This window comes from Lepidochelys kempii, chromosome 1, assembly GCF_965140285.1.
Source record: "Lepidochelys kempii isolate rLepKem1 chromosome 1, rLepKem1.hap1, whole genome shotgun sequence".
Classification (NCBI taxonomy): Eukaryota; Metazoa; Chordata; order Testudines; family Cheloniidae; genus Lepidochelys; species Lepidochelys kempii.
Window position 1 is genome coordinate 304,440,046 of NC_136380.1, and position 20,830 is coordinate 304,460,875.

The 20,830-nt window shown below is 36.4% G+C and overlaps 1 protein-coding gene across 3 annotated transcripts in view; it reads left to right on the forward strand.

Annotated features, from left to right (window-relative positions):
* Nucleotides 1–20,830, forward strand: part of FOXP2 (forkhead box P2) — a 555,269-nt gene that overhangs the window by 402,909 nt on the left and 131,530 nt on the right. For all 3 annotated transcript variants that reach the window (XM_078851144.1, XM_073328132.1, XM_078851145.1), the window contains one exon: nt 7,630–7,719. In XM_078851144.1, the coding sequence (XP_078707270.1) occupies nt 7,630–7,719 (90 nt within the window). The remainder of the gene's footprint in view (nt 1–7,629; nt 7,720–20,830) is intronic.

Genomic DNA, 20,830 nt, shown 5'->3' on the forward strand with positions numbered 1-20,830 from the left:
CCTATTAATATAACAATATTTCTTATTCCGCCTCTATACTCATTCTGTGGATTTTAATTTCCCTTCCAGCTGTGAGTAACTAAAAAATCCCCCTTCTTCAAGTCCAGCATCATAATACTACTTTGATATCATGGTATGGTTCTTCTTCTACCTTCATCCACTCTGAAAATATCAAACTTAATTAGGCTCTGATCACTGTATAGTGGCTGAACCATGCTTCCATGGGCATCGACTCCCCTCCCTATCTATGAATTGTTAACCATCCTTCCTGTGAACCAAAACTATTTAGCTTCACACAGCTTTACGTACAAATAGCCTTAACAGCCAACAAGTTGATGTCTAATACGCCTTTTGAGACCTGATGCAAGAGGTCTTTGAACCTATTTCCTAACAGATTGCATGTGTGTGAATTAGAAATACGTGATCATCTATGATATTTCATAGCTACTGAATAATTCCACAAATATTTTGTTGCTTCTGAGGTCACACATGGGATAAATGAAGTGGTCATTCTTCATTTCTCCTTCATACCCTGTTTAATACATTTTCAATATCTACTAGCAGATTTTGTGTGTTAATTCATGTGAATATTGGTATAGTGATCTGACTGCTTCTTTCAGTCAGTATGGAGATACAGACCACGTTCTCCTATTTAGTTGTAATTAAATCTCCGATTTACTTCAATGGGAGTGTGCCACATGCAGAAGTGGGGTGACAAGATGTCCCGATTTTATAGGGACAGTCTCGAGATTGGGGACTTTTTCTTATATAGGCACCTATTACCCCGCACCCCCGTCCCATTTTTTCACATTTGCTATCTGGTCACTCTATGCAGAAGGATGGCAATGAGAGCATATGTGTGAACTTGCACACCTAATATTTGCCCTCCGGCTTTTTTAGTAATGTAGTTGGTCAATAAATAATATACAGTGGCAATAATAACACACAGCAAACTACCTATCTGATCACTCTTTACCAAGGGTCACACTGTAAGCCAGATTCAGGGAGTACTATATGTCTGTCAGGAAAAGAATAATTCAGTGTAGTTGTAGCCATGTTGGTCCCAGGAGCGAGACAGTGTGGATGAGGTCATATCTTTTATTGGACCAATTTCTGTTCATGAGAGAGACCAACAGAAGCTGGTCCAGTAAAAGATATTACCTCACCCACCTTGTCTCTCTAGGGAAAAAAGGTAGTCAGGTGGTGCACAGCTTTGCTGCACTGCTCTCAGATCCCTCCTAACACATAAAATTCACATTCTGTGAGTAGTTAAGAGCTTTGGAGACAACACTTTGGTATGCAATCACAGGACACGTGCATATTCTACTGTGTGCCCCTGATCCCCAACATGGACTGAGGTCTACTGGGATAACTTGTGCTCATGGCACAAGAAATGAGTGAAAGCAACTATGTGGAGGTTTTGTTACCACTCCAGGGCCAGCCAGAATCTGGGTGGGAAAATGACATTAAACTTGAAGCTGTATTTTGTACCTATTTGATTGGAATAAGTAAAGGGAGACTAAATTTGTCTTTGTAAAATGAATTATGCTAGCTTCTAAGAAAGATATCTATTGGTGCAAAATATTTATTAGTATCCTTCACAGAAAAAAACATGATATTAAATGCAAAAATACCCGAAACAATTACTGTTTTTTTCTCATAATTAACTAGTATTTTTCACAAAACTCATCTAATTATGCATCAGTCATGGTAAAATGAAAGGTCAATAACTACAGATGCATAATTTCTCTCTGATATATTGCTGTTTGAAAATAGGTTTATGACAATTAGATGATTAATTTCCTTTTATTAAACACCATTATGAGACTTCATGTTGCATTCACCAGTTTATTACTGTTACTTTTTCTCTTTTGTTGGAAATTAATGCTGGATAACATCCAGCCTAAATAGAAACTCAGGTAGATGGGCGTTATATTAAAAAGAATTGCTGCTTCTATTTTTGTTTTTATTGCAGGAATGACCAAAGGCCACAATTAGGATAAAGGTCTCAGTGTGCTTGGAGGTCAATATGCTATCTTAGAGGCAGACATTTTTCTTGCCCAACAAAACTTACAGGTTAATATATTGACAATTAAAAAAAAATACAATACGAGGGAGAGTTGGTGAAGGTAACAGTTATAAAAATATGTTTGTACTGGCTAGGGCTGTGCACAACTTGATGCTTATGAATAAGTTAAGTATTTTATATATATTAGCTTAAGGTACCACCACCCCAACTGTCCCGCACACTAAGTTAATTATAACACTAAACGATGTTCACTAATTCTGCAGCAGTCAATTCTTTCAGCTCCCTACTGGTCATCTAGATTTCTTAGACTGTGAGTTTCCTGAGAAAACAACTAGCAGGTTATGAGCACTACTGCAAGCAAACAATGTAATAACTGTTCAGCCTCCCACTCGTTGGTAGCATCTGTCTTCTTACTGTTGCCCAGATTTTAGTTGTGGGGTGCTCTTGACTGCATAGGCTCCCAGCTGTTTGTCCCCTGTTTGTCTCCCAGCTGTTTGTCCCCTCATCACTATGTTTGGAGTCAGGAAGGAATTTTTTTCACCAAGACAGATTAGACTGTGGGTGGTGGTGGGTGAAATTCTGTGGCCTGCATGGTGCAGGAGGTCAGACTAGATGATCATAATGGTCCCTTTTGACCTAAATAGCTATGAAAAATCTATGACTGACCCTTGGTAAAGTTTAGGTTTGCTTTCCTTTGGTGTATCCAGAAAGGATCATTGGGCTGCACAGTTTGTAGTTGGAGGTGGTTCAGATCTTCTTAAATTGAAGAGCCTCGGAATGATAGTTTTGCTAACCTGTGGAGATTAGTTTGGAAAGTTTGTCAGTTGTCATTATTGAGTGGCTAGTAACCTGTGGGCTGTTTGTTAGAGAGCTTTGTTCACATTCCCTTTTTCAGATAACCTAATCATAGGTTAAGCAACAAAGGGGTTTAGTAGTATCATTGGATTAGTACTAGGAAGAATCATACACAGATCTGTGGTTCCCCTACAAGCAGACCTAAATCTCCTTAAGGGAAAGTGATGGCTATACAATTCTGGGCTTGTGAAGCTGAGTCATTAGGGGAAAGGAGGATACAATGTAATTCCCTGGAGGGACAAAGGTTCCACTAATCTAATGGCTGAGACTATATGTAGCTATATAATCACTCGGTTAATTTGCTGCTATCCAGTTAATAAAGTTGAGGCCTGTTGCCTTTAACTCAACTAAGTGCATGTGCATGTGTGCATGCCTACATGTTTGCCTGTTGCATGGTGCTACCAGTGATGAGAGTTAACTCTTGTATGAAACTTACAACATGAAAGACTGTTTGGAAGCTTATTTTACGTTCAGTGGTCAAAGTTAAAACAGTCAATCGTTTAACAAAATAAAATAGGGATTTTGGGGTGGAAAGGTGAAAGAATCTGGCTGTCTTCTGGCAAGTTTTTTGGTTCTGGTTATCTGCAAAGTATACACCGTTTGTCAGTATAACTGAGGAGTGCCTGTATAAACATTCTTGTTTCGACTGTTCCACATAATAGTTTCTTGTATCATATTTCTTCTGACCTCGCTATCTGAAACCAATTACAGGCGATCCATTTGGGCTGCATCTATTTTCATAAGAAGCCCAGGCAGCAGTGTTTTTCTCAGAGATGAATATCAACATCAAATATGCTTCTGAGTGCTTTGTTATTTATGTTTCAGAGAGATTTTGTAGCCTTCAGCTCTCAAGAATGTGTCATGCTGTGCTGTTTATACATTGAAGATATTAATGGGCGTAGATGTCATTTTTCATTTTAACGTCTCAAATGCAACAGGCTTATAGGTTAAACATTCTTATTTTTAAAGAAAAGATATGAGTGACATCTGTTTTCTACAAAATACACATTTACTTTTTAAAGCAGGAAAGTAATCTGTTTACCTTCTTTAGTAGCAACTTTTACTTTGTTAAAATGTTACATCTTATTAAATTAATTTGAAAGCATTCTTAAAATAACAGAAATCTAGGGCTTTGGATACAGAATAGTACATGACTCATATCTCCTTCAATTATCTTTAACACATATAAAAATGTACATCAAATTATCAACTTTAAAAGAGTGAATTATATACAATCAATTCTATTTTTGTTCTGCTTACATTTCAGATAGGTTGGAACTGCACAGTAAATATTAAGAAATAGTGTTCCCAATAAATACTTTACTGCAAGATGCAGTGAATTATGGAAACATATATGCCCAAATTTCCGGCTCATGCTGACAATACTTAAACCATTATAATGATTTTCATTCACATTGTTAAACTAATTGTGATTCAATTGAAATCTTTAGTTCTTTTTAGTGTTTTCATCTACATGGCCTTTATTTTTCTACAGTTTTACTAAATTAGATAATTTAATTAAGTAAAAATGCCTCCTTAATTCAAAACAAATGTTATTGGAAACTGGATATTGTTCTGACTGCCCAAGTAACCTTTCTTTTGCTAGCATTCGAGTCGAAACTCTGCATAATTTTGACCAGCAAAGTTTGTAAACATCTGTTAGTTTGTTTTACCTGAATTTTATTTAGACCACATGTTATCATCCAATTAGTTCACAGAACTTTATGAATGTTATCTGGAATTTGCCTTAATTTGATACATGACTGAAATGTAGATGTGTCTTCCAACATTAATATTTTACTTTAAATTGTCAAGTTGTTTTTCAAGGATTTAATAGCAGTAAATGAACTGGTAGAACTGAATGTTTTATTGTCCCCTAATTCTCACAGTTTTGAATAGTGCCAATAATAATTATCTGAGATGAATAATATGTCTCTGAGAAATTGTTTACTGAGAAGCAATACCAAAGTGTTAACCACTACATTGAGGAAAAAGGAGTCATGTGATAACAGACATAAGAACAAAGACTGTCAGCGATTTCTCCTTATGAGTTTTAAATCATCTCTGATCTTTTGAAATTGTTTTCTGTTCTTCTTCTATCTCCTGTGTTTACACTAATCTAAACTGCCACAATAAGCTCATTGAAGTATTCCGATAGTCATCATTTGTAAGACATTCTGTATTAAAAGATGAGCCTTTACTCTTTTAAAGATGTCTCTACCTGCACATATAAATCAAGCCAGTTTAAGTAGTTTGCCTTTTATGCAAACATATCCTGTTGTGGTGTATTTCTTTTTCATAGACTGTGACTTCTTTTGTAGTGGTTAGGATTCATGCTTTCTTATAGTGATGCTGTGCTAGAATGCTACCCATGATTTGAGCAATTGCTTGGCAAAATTCTGAGATGCTTCAGATTCTGGTTCTCTGATTCTCTGGTATAGTAAATCTAGAGCTGTGCCAGAGATTTGATTCCTTTTTATATTGGTGCTAGTTGTCTGTGTTTCTGAGGAAGATTGGGACACTGAAACAACTTGCAGAGTGTGAAAATAACCCATGGATATTACTATTTTCAAGCATTGATCAATACCAGCAAGATGCTGTATTATGATTTTTCCAGATAAAATCAGTTTAATGAACTTTCTGCTACCACTACAAATAAAGAGAAATTAATTATTCATGGCTCTTTCCGTCTTCTATTTATCTTCAGATCTCTTCACCGGTCCTTGTAACACCACCATCCGATTGGTGAGCTATGCAAGCTCCTGTCAATTCAACAGTGCAATGATTCCAGCCTCTCTTTAATTCCAGTCTCCCTCGGGTAGAGCTCCAAAGATTGTGAAGGATCATAAAACTCACTACAAATCAAAATGAATGTGATGCCTGAGCAGTACCATTTCTCAGCCAAATGTTTCAGAATGGGACCTTGGGGCCAAATCCTGATCCCAGTGAAGTCAACGGATATTTTTCATTGACTGCAACAAGACCAGGATTTGGCCTTTAGAAACTATTCATGAACTATGATTGCAAAGAAAAGTATTGTTCTATTTAGGGGAGCAAATAGAACACAAGTTCTATGGTGACAAAATACTCCAACTGCACATTGAAATACATTGAACTGTACTTGTTTTTAAAGAACAGAAGCTGGGTCTCTCTCTCATTACCTAGGTTCAGGGGAATGTAATAATCCTTCTAGTGCCGAAGCTGACCTGTAATTACTTGAGAATTTGATGAAACAATAAGCAGATTGTTGTGGGAATGTATCCAAATGTTAAAAGTATGCTTTGCAAACTTGTACCAGATCCTTCTATGGGGAGACGAATCAATGTTGTTAGGAGATGGTGCTAGTGCATTCACTTTGTTTACTTTGGTTTTCTATGTCTGCCTGCCTTCTCAGAAAACTTGCTTGGAGCCAGACTGTAGCAGCCCTCTCTCTGTCTTTTCATAATTGATCAGGGGATGACTGCCTTCCCTGAGGGTTAAGACGTGGCAACTTTTTCTGTTTGCTCAGCATCTCAATGCAGTAGTTCAAACATTGTTCACACCAGCTGGCAGTGTAATGCCATATGCACATCTTGTCAAAGCAACTGTTGTCATGGATACTAGAAACTATCTTAAAAACCAGCTCATTTGAGTCTAATCAAAATTGTACCTTTCTTCATCAGCTGAGAATCTTGATTATTTTAGGAGAATATTGATGAAATAAGATTGCATTGTATTGTGTTATAGATACTGTGTGTTCCAGTAACAGCAATATGACGTAGTTTCATACATTGTTAAATAACATAACTGCTATTCACTGAACTCAGACATTGAAGAGGGAGGAGAAAAAGAGTTCTTCAAGTCGCTTCATTATAAATGTTTTACAATTTAGTTTAAACTGTTTTTCCTTTTAAAAAAATCTTTTAGTAAGTAAGTACTGTTTTGTAGCTCTTGTTTTTACAATAATTGTATGGACAAAATTCACTTAAACTAGCGCTCTTCTGGTAAATGGAATGTTTATATACATTTCTATTGCTTAGCTTTATTTTGCTGAGTTGGAATGAAAACATAAAATAAATGAAAACATCTTATATTTTGATTGGGATAATGTCATCCACAGAAACTAATCTGATTGGTGGAGTGGTAATTTCTTTGTTCTCTGATTTTACTAAGAATGCAAATGAAAACCACTCAGTTTTATTTAGCATTAAAACTGCACTTTATTTTGTCAAAGGAGAGGTTTCCCCTTGAATTGTAAGTACAAAAAAGTGTTTTTAATCTTCAATGAATATCCTTATTAATTCACTTTCAAGATAATCTGATGTTGATTTGTCAAATTTAATTACAGCTTCCGGTAACACTTGAAGTCTACTGCTTTTGCTTCAAAATTGTAATATGAAAATGCAAATTGAATGATAATTTACAAGGGAGTGGGCATTTTAGTTGAACACTCAAAGACAAGTTCCTTGTGGAAATGAGGCTATTGATGCAGTTTATGATTTTTCCTCTTCAAGCACTTTAAACAAATTAACTTTATTTCCTGCAGGATTTCATGTACATCCATAAATTCTAGTGAAGTCTTATATATGTACATTCTGAGGATTTTTCTTGTGTATTTTAAGAAAAACTCAAGTCTAATGATTACAGATTGAATAGGAGGAGACTATATTTTCTCTGAATGTACTTACCTAATATTCACAGTGACTAACCAGCCTCTTTCTATGAAATGTTCAAAAATTATTTCAGGATTGTCTTTTTACTTTTAGGCACTCCAAGCAGCAAGACAGCTTCTCTTACAGCAACAGACAAGTGGACTGAAATCTCCTAAGGGCAGTGATAAACAGAGACCACTGCAGGTTAGTAAAATATGCTTATCTTTGGGGCCTTATTCACAAGGAAGTGCATTGTGCTCGCACATCTATGTGTATGTCTGTAGTGTACTCTTGCATATGTACAGTTTCACAAATACAGTAGATATGCTTGCGTGCTAGTAGTTCATTTCTGATTCATAAAGAAAACTCACTGCACAATAAGAAAATGCTGTAGTTTGTAGATACTTAAAAGGTCACTTACTACAGAGATTGATGCAAACCAAATCTGAGTTCAATAGCTACAATATAAAGAATGTTTGTATAGATATCTTGAGAGATTTTGTGTGCTCTTACTCACAAATGGATGTAAAAATTCCTATGTCAAGACTAAATGTAAAATGATGTCTAAGAAAACAAAGCAGCCCTAGATAATCCAACAGCATTCTAACCAAGGGACAAATGCAGAACAACTCAAAGCTGCCAACACAACTTGGTGAATTGCAAAGGAGCTGCACCTGCTGCTTTTAGAAAAATATATTCTAGAGTTTCATATTTGAATGCTGTGTTTCATTCAGATTATGTGAATTGTTTTACCACATGTTGAGTAATTTTTTCAAATACTTTATTGATAAAAGCATGTGTGCCATTTGTAAAAGGTAAAACATGCTATCCCAGGAAGGTTTTTTTGTTTTTTGTTTTTGGTAAATTTTACCTCATTTGTAGGTTGTTGTAAGTAAGAGTTACATATGAAATTATACACTGCTAACACCAGAGATTCTCACTCATTTCAAGCAAACCAAATATTCATATTTTCACTGGTGAACAGCAAAAGACAGCAATATGTGAGATGATTGTGCATGGCTCTGAGTGTAAAGAAAGTATAATTCCTCCCATCTTTTCCCTCACAGCCCCTGTCTACTTTTCCGGGGGAGGCTTAAGGCCTTTTGGAGGTCACATATTCTTTGGTAGGCCAGCGAATTTCTGTGTGATGCCTTTCTGGTTGGTGTTCTCCACTGAGCCAGAATTCCAAACAGCCACTTGGGGCTGCTCTGCATCCTCAGTTCACCTTCTTTAAATAAGTGTTTTTTTGTCTCAGATGTAATTTGTGTGGTGTGTTCTTTGGCTTTAGTCTTCATGCCATTTTGTCTAAGGGAGTATCTCACACACAAGAGCTTTCTTTCTTTCTTTCTTTCTTTCTTTCTTTCTTTCTTTCTTTCTTTCTTTCTTTCTTTCTTTCTTTCGAAATTTTGCCAGAAACATTATGTTCACTTATGCACTTTTTAATGTAATTCCACATTTTCACCCTTTTCTTTGTGACACATTCATGAAGGAACATAAGGACTCGTTCACACAGCTCTACGCTTCCACCTTTTTCCAATGTGCTTTTTAAATTGCAGCAATTTGCATACTTACGAGCTGTCTCAGCTCAGTGAGGACTGCCCTGGCTTTTTTAAACCAACTGTAAGTGCTTACAACCAGGCCAAAGACACAGGCAGATGTCTAAGGGGAATTAAATATATATAGTTGGCGTCATGCCATGAGGATCTGCTGTAGAAAGCAAGCAAGAGTCCTGAGACTGTCTCAGCTTCCCCACCCTTCTCCTCAGTGTTGGCTTTTCCCTCTACTGGATGTTCTGAAAGCTGAGGACAGAGACAAAAAAAAGTGGCCATAGAGGCAGCAGCTGCCTGACCTGCCAGCCATGTTTCTTCAGTGAGTTCTTAAGGGTAGGATTGGCAGCTCAACGCTCCATCCACCACCTGATTTTTATATCAGGTCTAAGGAGCAAAGTGTTGGAAGGAACAGCCAGGAGGGATGAACAGTGATGAAAGAAGGGAGAACACATAGACCTGAAACCTAGAAGGATGGTGATTATTTTGAGACAGGGAGAGAGTCTTCTGAAAGAGGGGGAGAGATTGGAGGAGATGCTCTGTGTCCTCAAATTCCCTCTGGATCAAACATGGAGGATATGCCCTGTGTCTTTCAATCTCCCAGGAAAAGGGAAGGTATGTCTACGTTAAAATTAAACAGCCACAGCTGGACCATGTCAATTGACTTGAGTTCACGGAGCTTGGGTTGTGGAACTTTTGTAATTGCTTTGTAAGTGTTCGGGCTCCAGCCTGAGCTTGAACATCTATTAAACAGTCCCATAAACTGAGTCAGCTGTCATGGGCAGCCATGTTTGTTTAACTGCAGTGTAGACATGCCCTAAGTGGTAAAGATGCCTCATGCTTCCTTCTCACCAGTGGTGGTGAAACAGGGGAGGAGTAAATAAAGAAAGCAAATAGCAAATATTTTCTTTTCAAAAGCTCTCTAAAGCCAGGATTGCTGCTTTTTTGTGCCAGATTTTGCTCTAGACATCCAGAATGCCCACAGTGGCTCGTATTAAGTGTGTGCACTTTATCTGATACTTTTTAAATTAAAGAAAAATGAAATTTGCTCTCCAACTTCAGTTTAGGTATCATATGTCGTAAATTAAGGCCTGAGTATAATTCCATTTTTATTTTTCCTTCTGACTGTAAAGTGTATAAAAAGGTTTGAAAATAAGTCCTTGGAGCTTTTTTATTTCTGTCATTGACTGCTAATACAGAGCTTTGCATTGTTCGTTATGTAGTGGAAATTTACATCTTGAGCATTATGATTCTTGTTAGGCCAAATATTGTAGTACAGGTCATAAAATTGTACAACATTACTATATCATTATGCCAGATTTAAATGGTAACTTAATGCCAAAGTTTCACAGCAATAGGTACCGATACATATATGTTAACAATGTGGGGTTTAGAGGACACAAATACAAAGAAACGTATGCTTAAAGTAAAAGGGGAGAACAAACTTCTCCCACCAAAATATTAAATTAGTTTCAGAATTAGTGTGTTTCTAATTTCAGAGCAACTGACCAATCTGGCAACTGGAAACAGATTGGGACTACATTATGAATCTAATAAAACTTTTAAACCAGTTTACATATCTGCAGTCAAATGGGGGAGTTTTAGGTATTATTTCCCATTGCACCACTTATGCACTCCATATTTTGATGTAAATAAGGAGCACATACATAAGGAGAAAGAACGAGGAAAAAATTTTATATTTTTGTAGCCATTGGGTTACAAATTTTATTCGATGTTTTGAAACATTCAGTATGGTATTTTATGTGTGTTTTCTTTATTACTCAGAAACGTGCAGTATTTTAGTGGCCTGTGGCACACATTAGCTAATCAGCAGGTTGAAAGCTTACTGCAAAAACTTTCAACCTCCCTTCACACTCCTCTACAAAAGTAGGGTTTTGGGGTAGTGGGCCATGGATTTCTTACTGTACTTTACACACAGTATGCCTTTAGGGAACCTTCTGGGATCATTCTAGAGGAATTCGGGTAGTGATCCAAAGCAGTTCTTACTTGCTTCTTATGAAAAAATCCTTTTGAAAGTGACAGCATGTTATATAAGCTGGATAAAAGGAGATAAGTCTTATGTTTTGCATTTTATATGTATATGTATTTATTTATGTATTGAAATAGAAAAATATTACCGTTGTCTGGTTAGATCACCAATATTATTTCTTAAAGGTGCTCGTGGTTCAGACTTGGATGTGGCATTGTTCTGAATGATAACTGCATAGCTGTAAAATTTATATAGATGGCCTGTGCCCAGAATGCGTATGTCTATCTACTTACCTCTATTTTTTATTTACATTTTTTCTGGGTTTCAGGGCTGCAGATGGCATAAGCATTAGCATGTCTTATGCAAAACAGAGAAAAACATCCCATTTGACAAGCTTGAGTACGAGTTGTAGTAGTGATTTTACTTTCATGTATAGATATCTGAATAAATGTATTTGAAACATGTTTAGATATGCCATTCATTACCCTAATGCACAAATTGAATGGATCCAATCAGTAGGTACATTGATTAACAACATATAGCAGAATAACTAAATAGGGATAAAGGAGTACTTGTGGCACCTTAGAGACTAACCAATAAATAAATAAATAAATTGGTTAGTCTCTAAGGTGCCACAAGTACTCCTTTTCTTTTTGAGAATACAGACTAACACGGCGGTTACTCTGAAACCTAAATAGGGATACTGATGAGAACAGAAGATATTATCCTAAGTATTATGAGATAATATCTTTTACTGTCTTATCTGTACATCCTTAAAAACATATTGTAATACTAAGGATAAGATTTCTGTAATGTTATTTTTGGTTCCTGAAAATTCGTTATCTTCACTAGTGATGCTGTGATTATGGTGACCTGTCATGGAGCAAGCTGGCCACACTCCTGGAATTATTTAAATGCATGACAGTACATTCCCAGAGTATGTATAATAAATAAAAATCACTTAGACTTTTAGAAACTTTTCAGAGAAGTAACTTTCCTACAGCCACTGAAGAATCTAGTGTCATGTAGCTTAGGGATGAAAACTGGCAGCATTATTGTTCTTGTTACATGTACAGCCATGAGTCAGACTTGTGGTTCTTCAACAACTGTGCAAATGCTATTGATTTGCTATCATAGTTGAGCATTAGTGCGCTAGGATTATTTCCTTTATTTCAGGTAGTCTAATCTTTACATTGTTCATGTTTTACATTCCACTGTAGGCTGCATAACTATTTGGATGGCAAGCTACATTTTTTTTCTATAAGATCTATGAAAATCTGTTGTTTTTTTTTCTATAGAGTGTAATCTCTATAATGGAGCACTTCACTTTCATGAAGTCAGTCTTCAAACTTTTTCTTAATTGGAACAAACTAATATTTATTTTTAATTCTGTAGGGTAATGTATTTGTAGCTAACTGGTTGCTTATTAACATCTTGGTGCTAGAAGATTTGGTGCTTCCAACATCAATACGAGTGCATTTTGTATTAGGATGCTATGTCAGGAAATCATGACTCCTGGAACCAAAGGGTTAAGCTCAGTGTGTACCAAGCCTGTTGTATAAATATCATGCTGTAGGGAGTGTTAGTTGTTAAGGTAAGCTTTGTTTGTTTAGTATGAACACGTCATTGAAATAATCATTTTATAAAATTTGGTTTTAGGAAAGTTAAGTATACACTTAAGTTTCATTACTTAATGTTTATTTTCTTAGTGTTTAGTATCAAGAATACCAGAAGTTGGAAATACGCGTTGGAAGTTGGAAATATATAAAATGTCTAAAATATCAGACACTATCTTTTTGTAAAGTATTTTATTCAAAGATAAGTCTGACAATGCACCTTCAGAACAAAGAGATTACAAGCCCTGATTTGTCATAGAGAGGTCATTGATCCTACAAAATATTTTATCTCATTGTATGTAAATGACAAATGGAAATTAATAAATTAATTCAGTCATCTGCCTTGGGATCTTCTGGTAAGATAAATTGGTATAAAATAGTGAACAAAAATATTATACTTATTCAAGAATGGATTTTAAAAACATAACATGTATTGTAATATAAAGAACCTGATGAGAAAGTGAAAAAGGACAAAATAGGCATAAGTGGGTAGAATAAATTGGAGAGCAGAGGAAACAGCTGGGGAACATGGGCACTTGCCTTTCAGTTTTGTCTTGGGGCCTGTAAATACGGAATACAATCCTGGTCTCACACCTAACTATATATGGGATTCCTGCTTAAAACACATAAAAGGAGAAATAAATGTTTTGGATAATAGCATGCATTGGGTTTCCTCTGTGCCAGGTCAACCAGAAATAGAAATCAATTTAATTAGTCCAAAACTCTTTCCAGATCTTCCAGCCAACTATATTCTCAAGGCATGATCAGTTTGTACATACTCGAGAGCATTGATTTGGAGAGATGCAAATGTCTAATATGTAAGAGGAGAATAGTGATAAACAGACTCGCCCTCTTGAGTATAATCCTGAAGGAAATGTGTGGCCTACATATAAGCAAACATGGAGGCTTGGGGTAAATTAAATCTGGAAGCTAGCTGCTGGAAAGGCATAAGTCCCATTTTCCCTAGTAAGTCTGCTATGAAGGATATGCAGTTATCCTCTAAGGTGAAAAAATTTGCATCAGTGATACCCACTCTAAAGGCAAGGATAAACCCTAGAGAGGAAGAGGAGGCAAGGGAGTTATTTTTAGTTAAGGTGAGTGTGTCTGTGTGCATGTGTAAACCTTCCATGCTTTCAGCAGTGTAGAAGACAAGAGTTCCATGTAATGTGGAGAGATCAATATGCTAAGAAAGGAAGGAGCCAGGCTGTAATTCAGATGGGTATAATAATTCTATGAATGGATACATAATATTGTATTGGAAATATTGTAAGGAAAATGCTTTTAAAAACCTGATTCTTCTCTCATTTATATGGGTTTTACCCTCATGAATAGAGGTCCATTCCAGAGTACCTGTCCTCTCTTTGATTATTTATGTTACTGTTATCTTTAAGCCACAACATCTGTCAGGACAAGTATTGCTTTAAATCACTTCTCACTGTTAGAAACATCAAACATTTTAAAAAAAATAGTCAGCCAATAGATTCCTAGAATGCCTCTATCACATTGTAAATACTAAAACGAATGATTTTGTATAAGATATTTTATGTTGTTCATCACCCACTTTAGTTTTCATATTGATTTATTGTTACTGAAAATGTCTTTTCAGCTTATATTAAACATCTGTAGTGTATTCATGCTTTTTTTTCACTGATAAAACAAATGTTTCTGTTAGATATGTATGTAAAATAGTTCTGCAACTCTTCAGATCCTATGAGTTTTATAGGGACATATATCGAAAAATTGTACATATGCGTACTGTGCTTTCCATGCTTCTACTTGCAGCGAGTGAGAAGGAGATGATGTAGTAATGGCTGGAGGTCTGTGTGTGATATAGAGAGAACTCTTTGGGGCAAGGACCATTGCTTTCTGTAGAACACCAAACACACTGACTGCTCAGTCAATAGTGCATTATAATAATAGATACATGTAAGCACCTAGGTAGGTTGCAATATTCTAAATATTCTTGGGCGCTTTTTGTAAAAGTTTGGAAAGCATATTAATTTTCAATGTATACAGGTGCGACAGTTCAACCTCCTGGTTTCTATGCCTCTCTCTCTCAGAATTTTATTACTGTAACTGTCTCTGAATCCTATATCCTTTCTTTTACTGTTGGTTAGGAATTTTCCAGCAAAACATTTTTCGTCGGGAAATGTCGATTCATCATGAGTGAAACAATGGGAAAGGGTCAATTTGGACAAATTTTTAGATGAGAATTTTTTTACAAGGTTTCATAATTCTCAAAGTGTCCCATGCCAATATTTTTAAATGAGGTTGAAATCAAAATGAAACATTTTGAAATGACTGAAACAAAATTTTCAATTTACCTCATTAGATTTTTTTCAGATATGAAATCATAAAAATTTTTGAGATTTTGACTTTTTGTCCTGATCCCGGGTGGGAAAATGTGTTGACATCTCAGGAATTCTTGTAGGATTAGAAAACCATTTCCTGTACATCTGCTTTCTTTGCTCCTGTCCTCAGTCTCCTGTCCTCACCTTCAAGTTACCTATGTTGCTGATCCTCTGACTATCTCTACTGACTGTGGAGTGGGGGAAAAAGTCAGGTTGCCAATTTTGATTGGACGTATTCCTGGAAGTTTCATCACATGGTTTCATCTTTAATTAAATTAAATTAAAGATTAATCTTTGATTTCTGGAGACTCCAGGACAATCCTGGAAGGGTTGGCAGCCCTAGGGAAAAGTATCCCAAGTTCACTCACTCCTACTCTTCATGTAGGCTCACAAATTTCAGGCCCAGGATTTAGAAAATAGTTATTCTTTTCTCAGACTAAAGAGCAGACCCATAGCCCCAAATTCTTCTCATGATGGATCCTGCCATTTGCCTTATACCAGGAACTACTGCTGTGAATTGGACAGATGGAGGAGTGTCTGTCTTTTTCCTTATCTGGTCTGTAAACTACAGGAGTCCAGGCCCTAAAAATAAGTTTCTTTTCTTTGCACTGCCTCAACAGCTGGAAACCTTTACCCACTCCCAACCCGCCCCCTATGCTCCCTGCACAGCCTTCACATTCACCATAACTGCTCCTTTTTCTGCTGCGTGAGTAGCTCCTTTATGGCTGTGGGAGATGCAGGTTTTCGTGAGCCACTCTTCCAGACTTTTTGCAACAGCTCTTATTGGTCTGATTCTCCCACTAGCTGGCTGACTGCCCAGAAAAGCCTGTGAAGAGCTGAGTGGGGATGTGTGAATGGCTCCCCACTCAGCACGATTCTATTAAAGGGTCTGCTCCCAAGCAGGTTCCTAATTACACTGGTTTAAGATTCCACCACTCAAGCAGGTGTCTCATACCATCCTTGAATTTAACAAACATATCAGTGTACAATGATATAAAAATGGCTGATCCAGAAAACAGCCAAGGAACATATTCTGTAAACTACTTAGCATTCTGAATTGTTTTTGCTTAATTTTAAGTCTCTATCTCTTTTGCATCCAAGTGAGATATGATGATTCTTTGTTCTGTAATTTTAAAAATAGCTTCAAGTGAAATCACTGTCAGGGTATAAGTTATCTTTCCAGCGGCATTTATTTAATTAAGCAATTGTAAATGCTTACAGAGAAGTTCTTTCAAAAACAATGCCCTCTGTCTAGACATTAAAGAACCTACACCCAGATGTAGTGATATATGTTGTTAGTTCTGCTCCCTTCCAAATAAAAATCCAGGGCAGAAAGTCACATTAAAATGCCATTCTATCCGTTCCTTGTTTGCAATTGCTGATTTTTTTCTTAACAGATTCATTTTACTGCATAAATCAGATATTTGTATTGTTTATTTATTTCATGCTCATTGGGCTATATTTTTGGATATTTTACTTAGTGTATGTGTTAATTGTGCCATTGCTGTATCAACCAACGTGATTGCTTTGTCTGTAGTTTGCATATTTCAAAAGGAGAAATTAAGTATCCAGTTATATGCCACCTTCAGGGTAAGTGTTCCTCTTAGTTCACACTTCAACTTGCCAGGATAGGTATGAGATTAAAAAATAAATTATTGAAATTAACTAATTGATCATGCATTACTCTTACTTTGTATTTTAGTCATAAATCTAGCAACAGATTCTCTCAGTGCACACGTCAGGAACCAGAACGTGTCATAATGCAGAGTAAAAGAGCAGCTTAATACCAACCTACAAGTACTAACACTTCTAATGCTGGCACTTTTTTTTTTTTTTGGTCTTAAAATTGCCACCTTGACATCTTCTGTTGTTGGTGCTACTACACATTCTCCAGTGATAAGCCACGGGGTGCATTCTAGATCTTTGTGTGCCAGGTTGAGGAAAACCAATTTATTTCTTACTATATACCAAGGTGTAATAGAACTAATGGTGCAAAATCTTACAAACTGAAACAGCTACTCAAGCAGTCTTTGAAAAGCAGCCCTACAAAAATATCGTGGAAAGGGAACATTCCTGTATTCCAACAATATCAATATGGTAAGCGTCCCAAAGAGGATCTCAAAATGTAAAGGGTTAATTAAATTCTCCCTTCAGTCACCACATCTGTCCAAGAAAACTCTATCAGTAGATGGAAGAGGAGGCCTGCATGCTTGACGTTGAAGAAAACACAACATAACATGTTAGAAACATTTCTCTAGCAAGTATCTCTTTCAAATTGATGCTGCTATTATTTAGAGCATATAGAACCATGGACATGGTACTTAATAATAGTAAAAATGCATACATCACAAAAGATATTACGTAATATAGCTTACAATCTAAAGGCCCAAACAGATATCATATAATTAAAACCTCAGTCAGTGAAATTTCAAGAGTACTTCAGTTCCTTATGGAACAGTTGGGTTTTGGGGAGTGATTTTTGAGGCAGAGATAATTATGAGCAAATAAAGATAGATGAATGGTTGCTTGGTCTGTGGTCTTTGCTGATCTAAATGAAAGAAAGCATGGAGTCAGGAGTGGATGACAGAAACAAAGGCAGAAACATAGGAGATGAAATTCCAGACTCACTTAAATAAGTTGCAAAACTCCAGTGAGAAGTATATGATGTTAATTTGTCCATAAACTTGTTTAGTCCTGAAAAGCTTGCTTCACTGATTTTAACCCCTCTTCAGATTGTGTATACACACAAAGTAGGTGGTGTGTTAATATTTCATGCCAGTTGACCCATGTAGTTATTTTTTAATATATTTTTATTTATTTTCAATAATCATTGATAGGTAACACTGTAGAGCAGATAGAAAAAGTGTAAATGATATTTTAAATACAGCATGAAAACACAGGTGTATATTTGGGGTATTGTCTCCTCTGACACTCCCTTTTAATATATTGTAAAGGCTTGGATGCTTGTAATTGTCTCGTTTGTTTATGATAGAAATAGGAGTTTTTATTAGCACATTTTGTGTATGTGTAGCTTTTACTTCTCTGTTTTATAAATTGACATTTTTCAATTGATGATATTAAAAATGTATCAGCTTCATCATAAATCGTAGGGCATAACAGAAATATAATTGGAGTGTTAAATGTGGATATTTGTATCTGGAAAGTAGATCCATCTCAAAACTGTCTCTTTTCTCTGCAATGTGCAGTATGGAAACCAGAAATTGCTGAATATATTTTCCAGAATCACAAATATTTTCAGGTTTCAGAGTAGCAGCTGTGTTAGTCTGTATGAGCAAAAAGAAAAGGAGGACTTGTGGCACCTTAGAGACTAACAAATTTATTTGAGCATAAGCTTTCGGGAGCTACAGCTCACTTCAGCGGATGCATTCAGTGGAAAATACATACTTTGATCATGTTTAGCACTTATTTAGCATCTTCTATCCAGTTTTCTTATTTAAATATTTTAAAATAAATTAAATCTCACAGCACCTTAATGAGGTTAGTTTTATTACTCCGATTTTAAATATTGGGAAGCTGAGTTACAGAGAGGACTAGTGACTTGCACAACAAGTCTACTGAAAGTGTGAGAGCCAAGAATAAAACCCAGGTCTCCTTTTGTGGTGCTAAAAGAACCACGTTTAGGCCTTGTCTACACTTACCGGGGGTTCGACATGTGCCGAATGATGCATCGGCAGTCAATTTAGCGGGTCTAGTGAAGACTTGCTAAATCGACTGCCGATCACTCTCCTGTCGCCTCCTGTATTCCACCTGAATGAGAAGTGCAAGGGGAGTCGACGGGAGAGCATCTCCAGTCGACATCGCATAGTGTGGACTCCATGGTAGGTAGCTCTAAGGGGGGAGGAATAGCTCAGTGGTTTGAGCATTGGCATGCTAAACCTAGGGTTGTGAGTTCAGTCCTTGAGGGGGCTATTCAGGGATCTGGGGCAAAAATTGGGGATTGGTTCTGCTTTGAGCAGGGGGTTGAACTAAATGATCTCCTGAAATTCCTTCAAACCCTGATAGTCTCTGATGGTATGAACTACATTATTCATGTAGCTGAAGTTGCATAACTTAGACCGGTCTCCCCCCCGTAGTGTAGACAAGGCCTAATTCAGCATCGTGCTGGATAGTTCAGTCTCTGGAAATGTTTTATTTGTGTGTGTTGGGAGGGAATCATTTGAAGAGCTCTTCAGACATTTTAGATAAGCATTTAAATAATAATGTTAATTTAACTGGGATTTTACAATTTGTAACATAATACTCTAATACTACATTTTTAAAGCAAATGATTATGATGCTTTCTGTCCTTTTTAAGCATGTGTTTAGATCATCAGCATAAGTGATATTGAATCAGACAATCTTCTTGGCTAGTAATGATCTAACATACATTTAAAGGAAAGAATTTCTCAGTAACTGTCAAGACTAAATTTTTTTAATTCTAATGACATGCAATTAAACTACTACATAAATTTTAAAAAATACCTCTTAAAACCCAGCTATTCATGAAGCATTTTGGCTACAATTACCATTTAATACAGTGTGTTTGTTTATTATATTTTATTGTATTATGTTTATTGTGATTGTAGACTATAAGCACTCCAGGGTGAGAGTTGTTGGGTTTTTTTTGTTTTTCTGGTTTTTTTTTAGAATACTTCACCTAATGTACAGCAGTGTATGTATACTGACAGCATCATCTCAATTATAAATTTAAATAAATACTGTTTACGCTTTATAGTGGTATCCACTACAAAGAGGTAGTTTGGATTCTGTTCCTGCTATATATGGCTTCACTTTGAGATTATGCACACTGACATCTGATCTTGCTCATAGTGAAGTCAGTGTCAAAACTCCAGATTATAAAACGCCATAGGATTGGACCATTTCTTGCCTTTAAATTGAGATTGAGTATATCAGAGTATATAACACAGCATAAAATGTACACAAAAATGAAGTTCCATGCAATCCTATATGAAGCCCATATTTAGAGAGATTCTTAAAGGATCCCTATGAGGAATCTGCAGACAGACATCTACCCCAGTAAAATGTTCTCTTTCGATAACTTGCTCTTTGTTTTTCTCAAGACAGTGTCATAGGGAGCTCCATAACTGTAATCTCACTTTGAAAATCTTTGCTTCATCTGACAGTTCCTTCTTTTCTTGTGTTTGTTTTCTCCCTAGTTATAAAATATTTCTTATTGGGTTTTTGACTGTGCTGTAGTGATACAGGTGGTAGCTTTTTAATTTTTGTTCTGGGAGAGTTAGCTGCTTAGATTTTCATTGCAAGTCCTTTTATTATTATTGCTGTAATTATTGATTAATAATGGCCCATAATTAGCGTGAGATGTATAGTGTATTCACAGAATATAAACATGAGGAAGAAACCCATTATAGAGTCATGATTAGTGTGTTTTCTATCTTGGAAGACAGTGACATCGTTGGAAACAAGATCTGCATATGGCCATAGAATCATAGAAAAATCGTAGAACCATAGAAGATTAGGATTGAAGAGACCTCAGGAGGTCATCTAGTCCAACCCCCTGCTCAAAGCAGGACCAACACCAACTAAATCATCCAAGCCAGGGCTTTGTCAAGCCGGGCCTTAAAAACCTCTAAGGAAAGAGATTCCACCACCTCCCTAGGTAACCCATTCCAGTGCTTCAACACCCTCCCACTGAAATAGTGTTTCCTAATATCCAACCTAAACTTCCCTCACAGCAACTTGAGATCAATGCTTCTTGTTCTGTCATCTGCCACCAGTGAGAACAGCCTAGCTCCATCCTCTTTGGAACCCCCCTTCAGGCAGTTGAAGGCT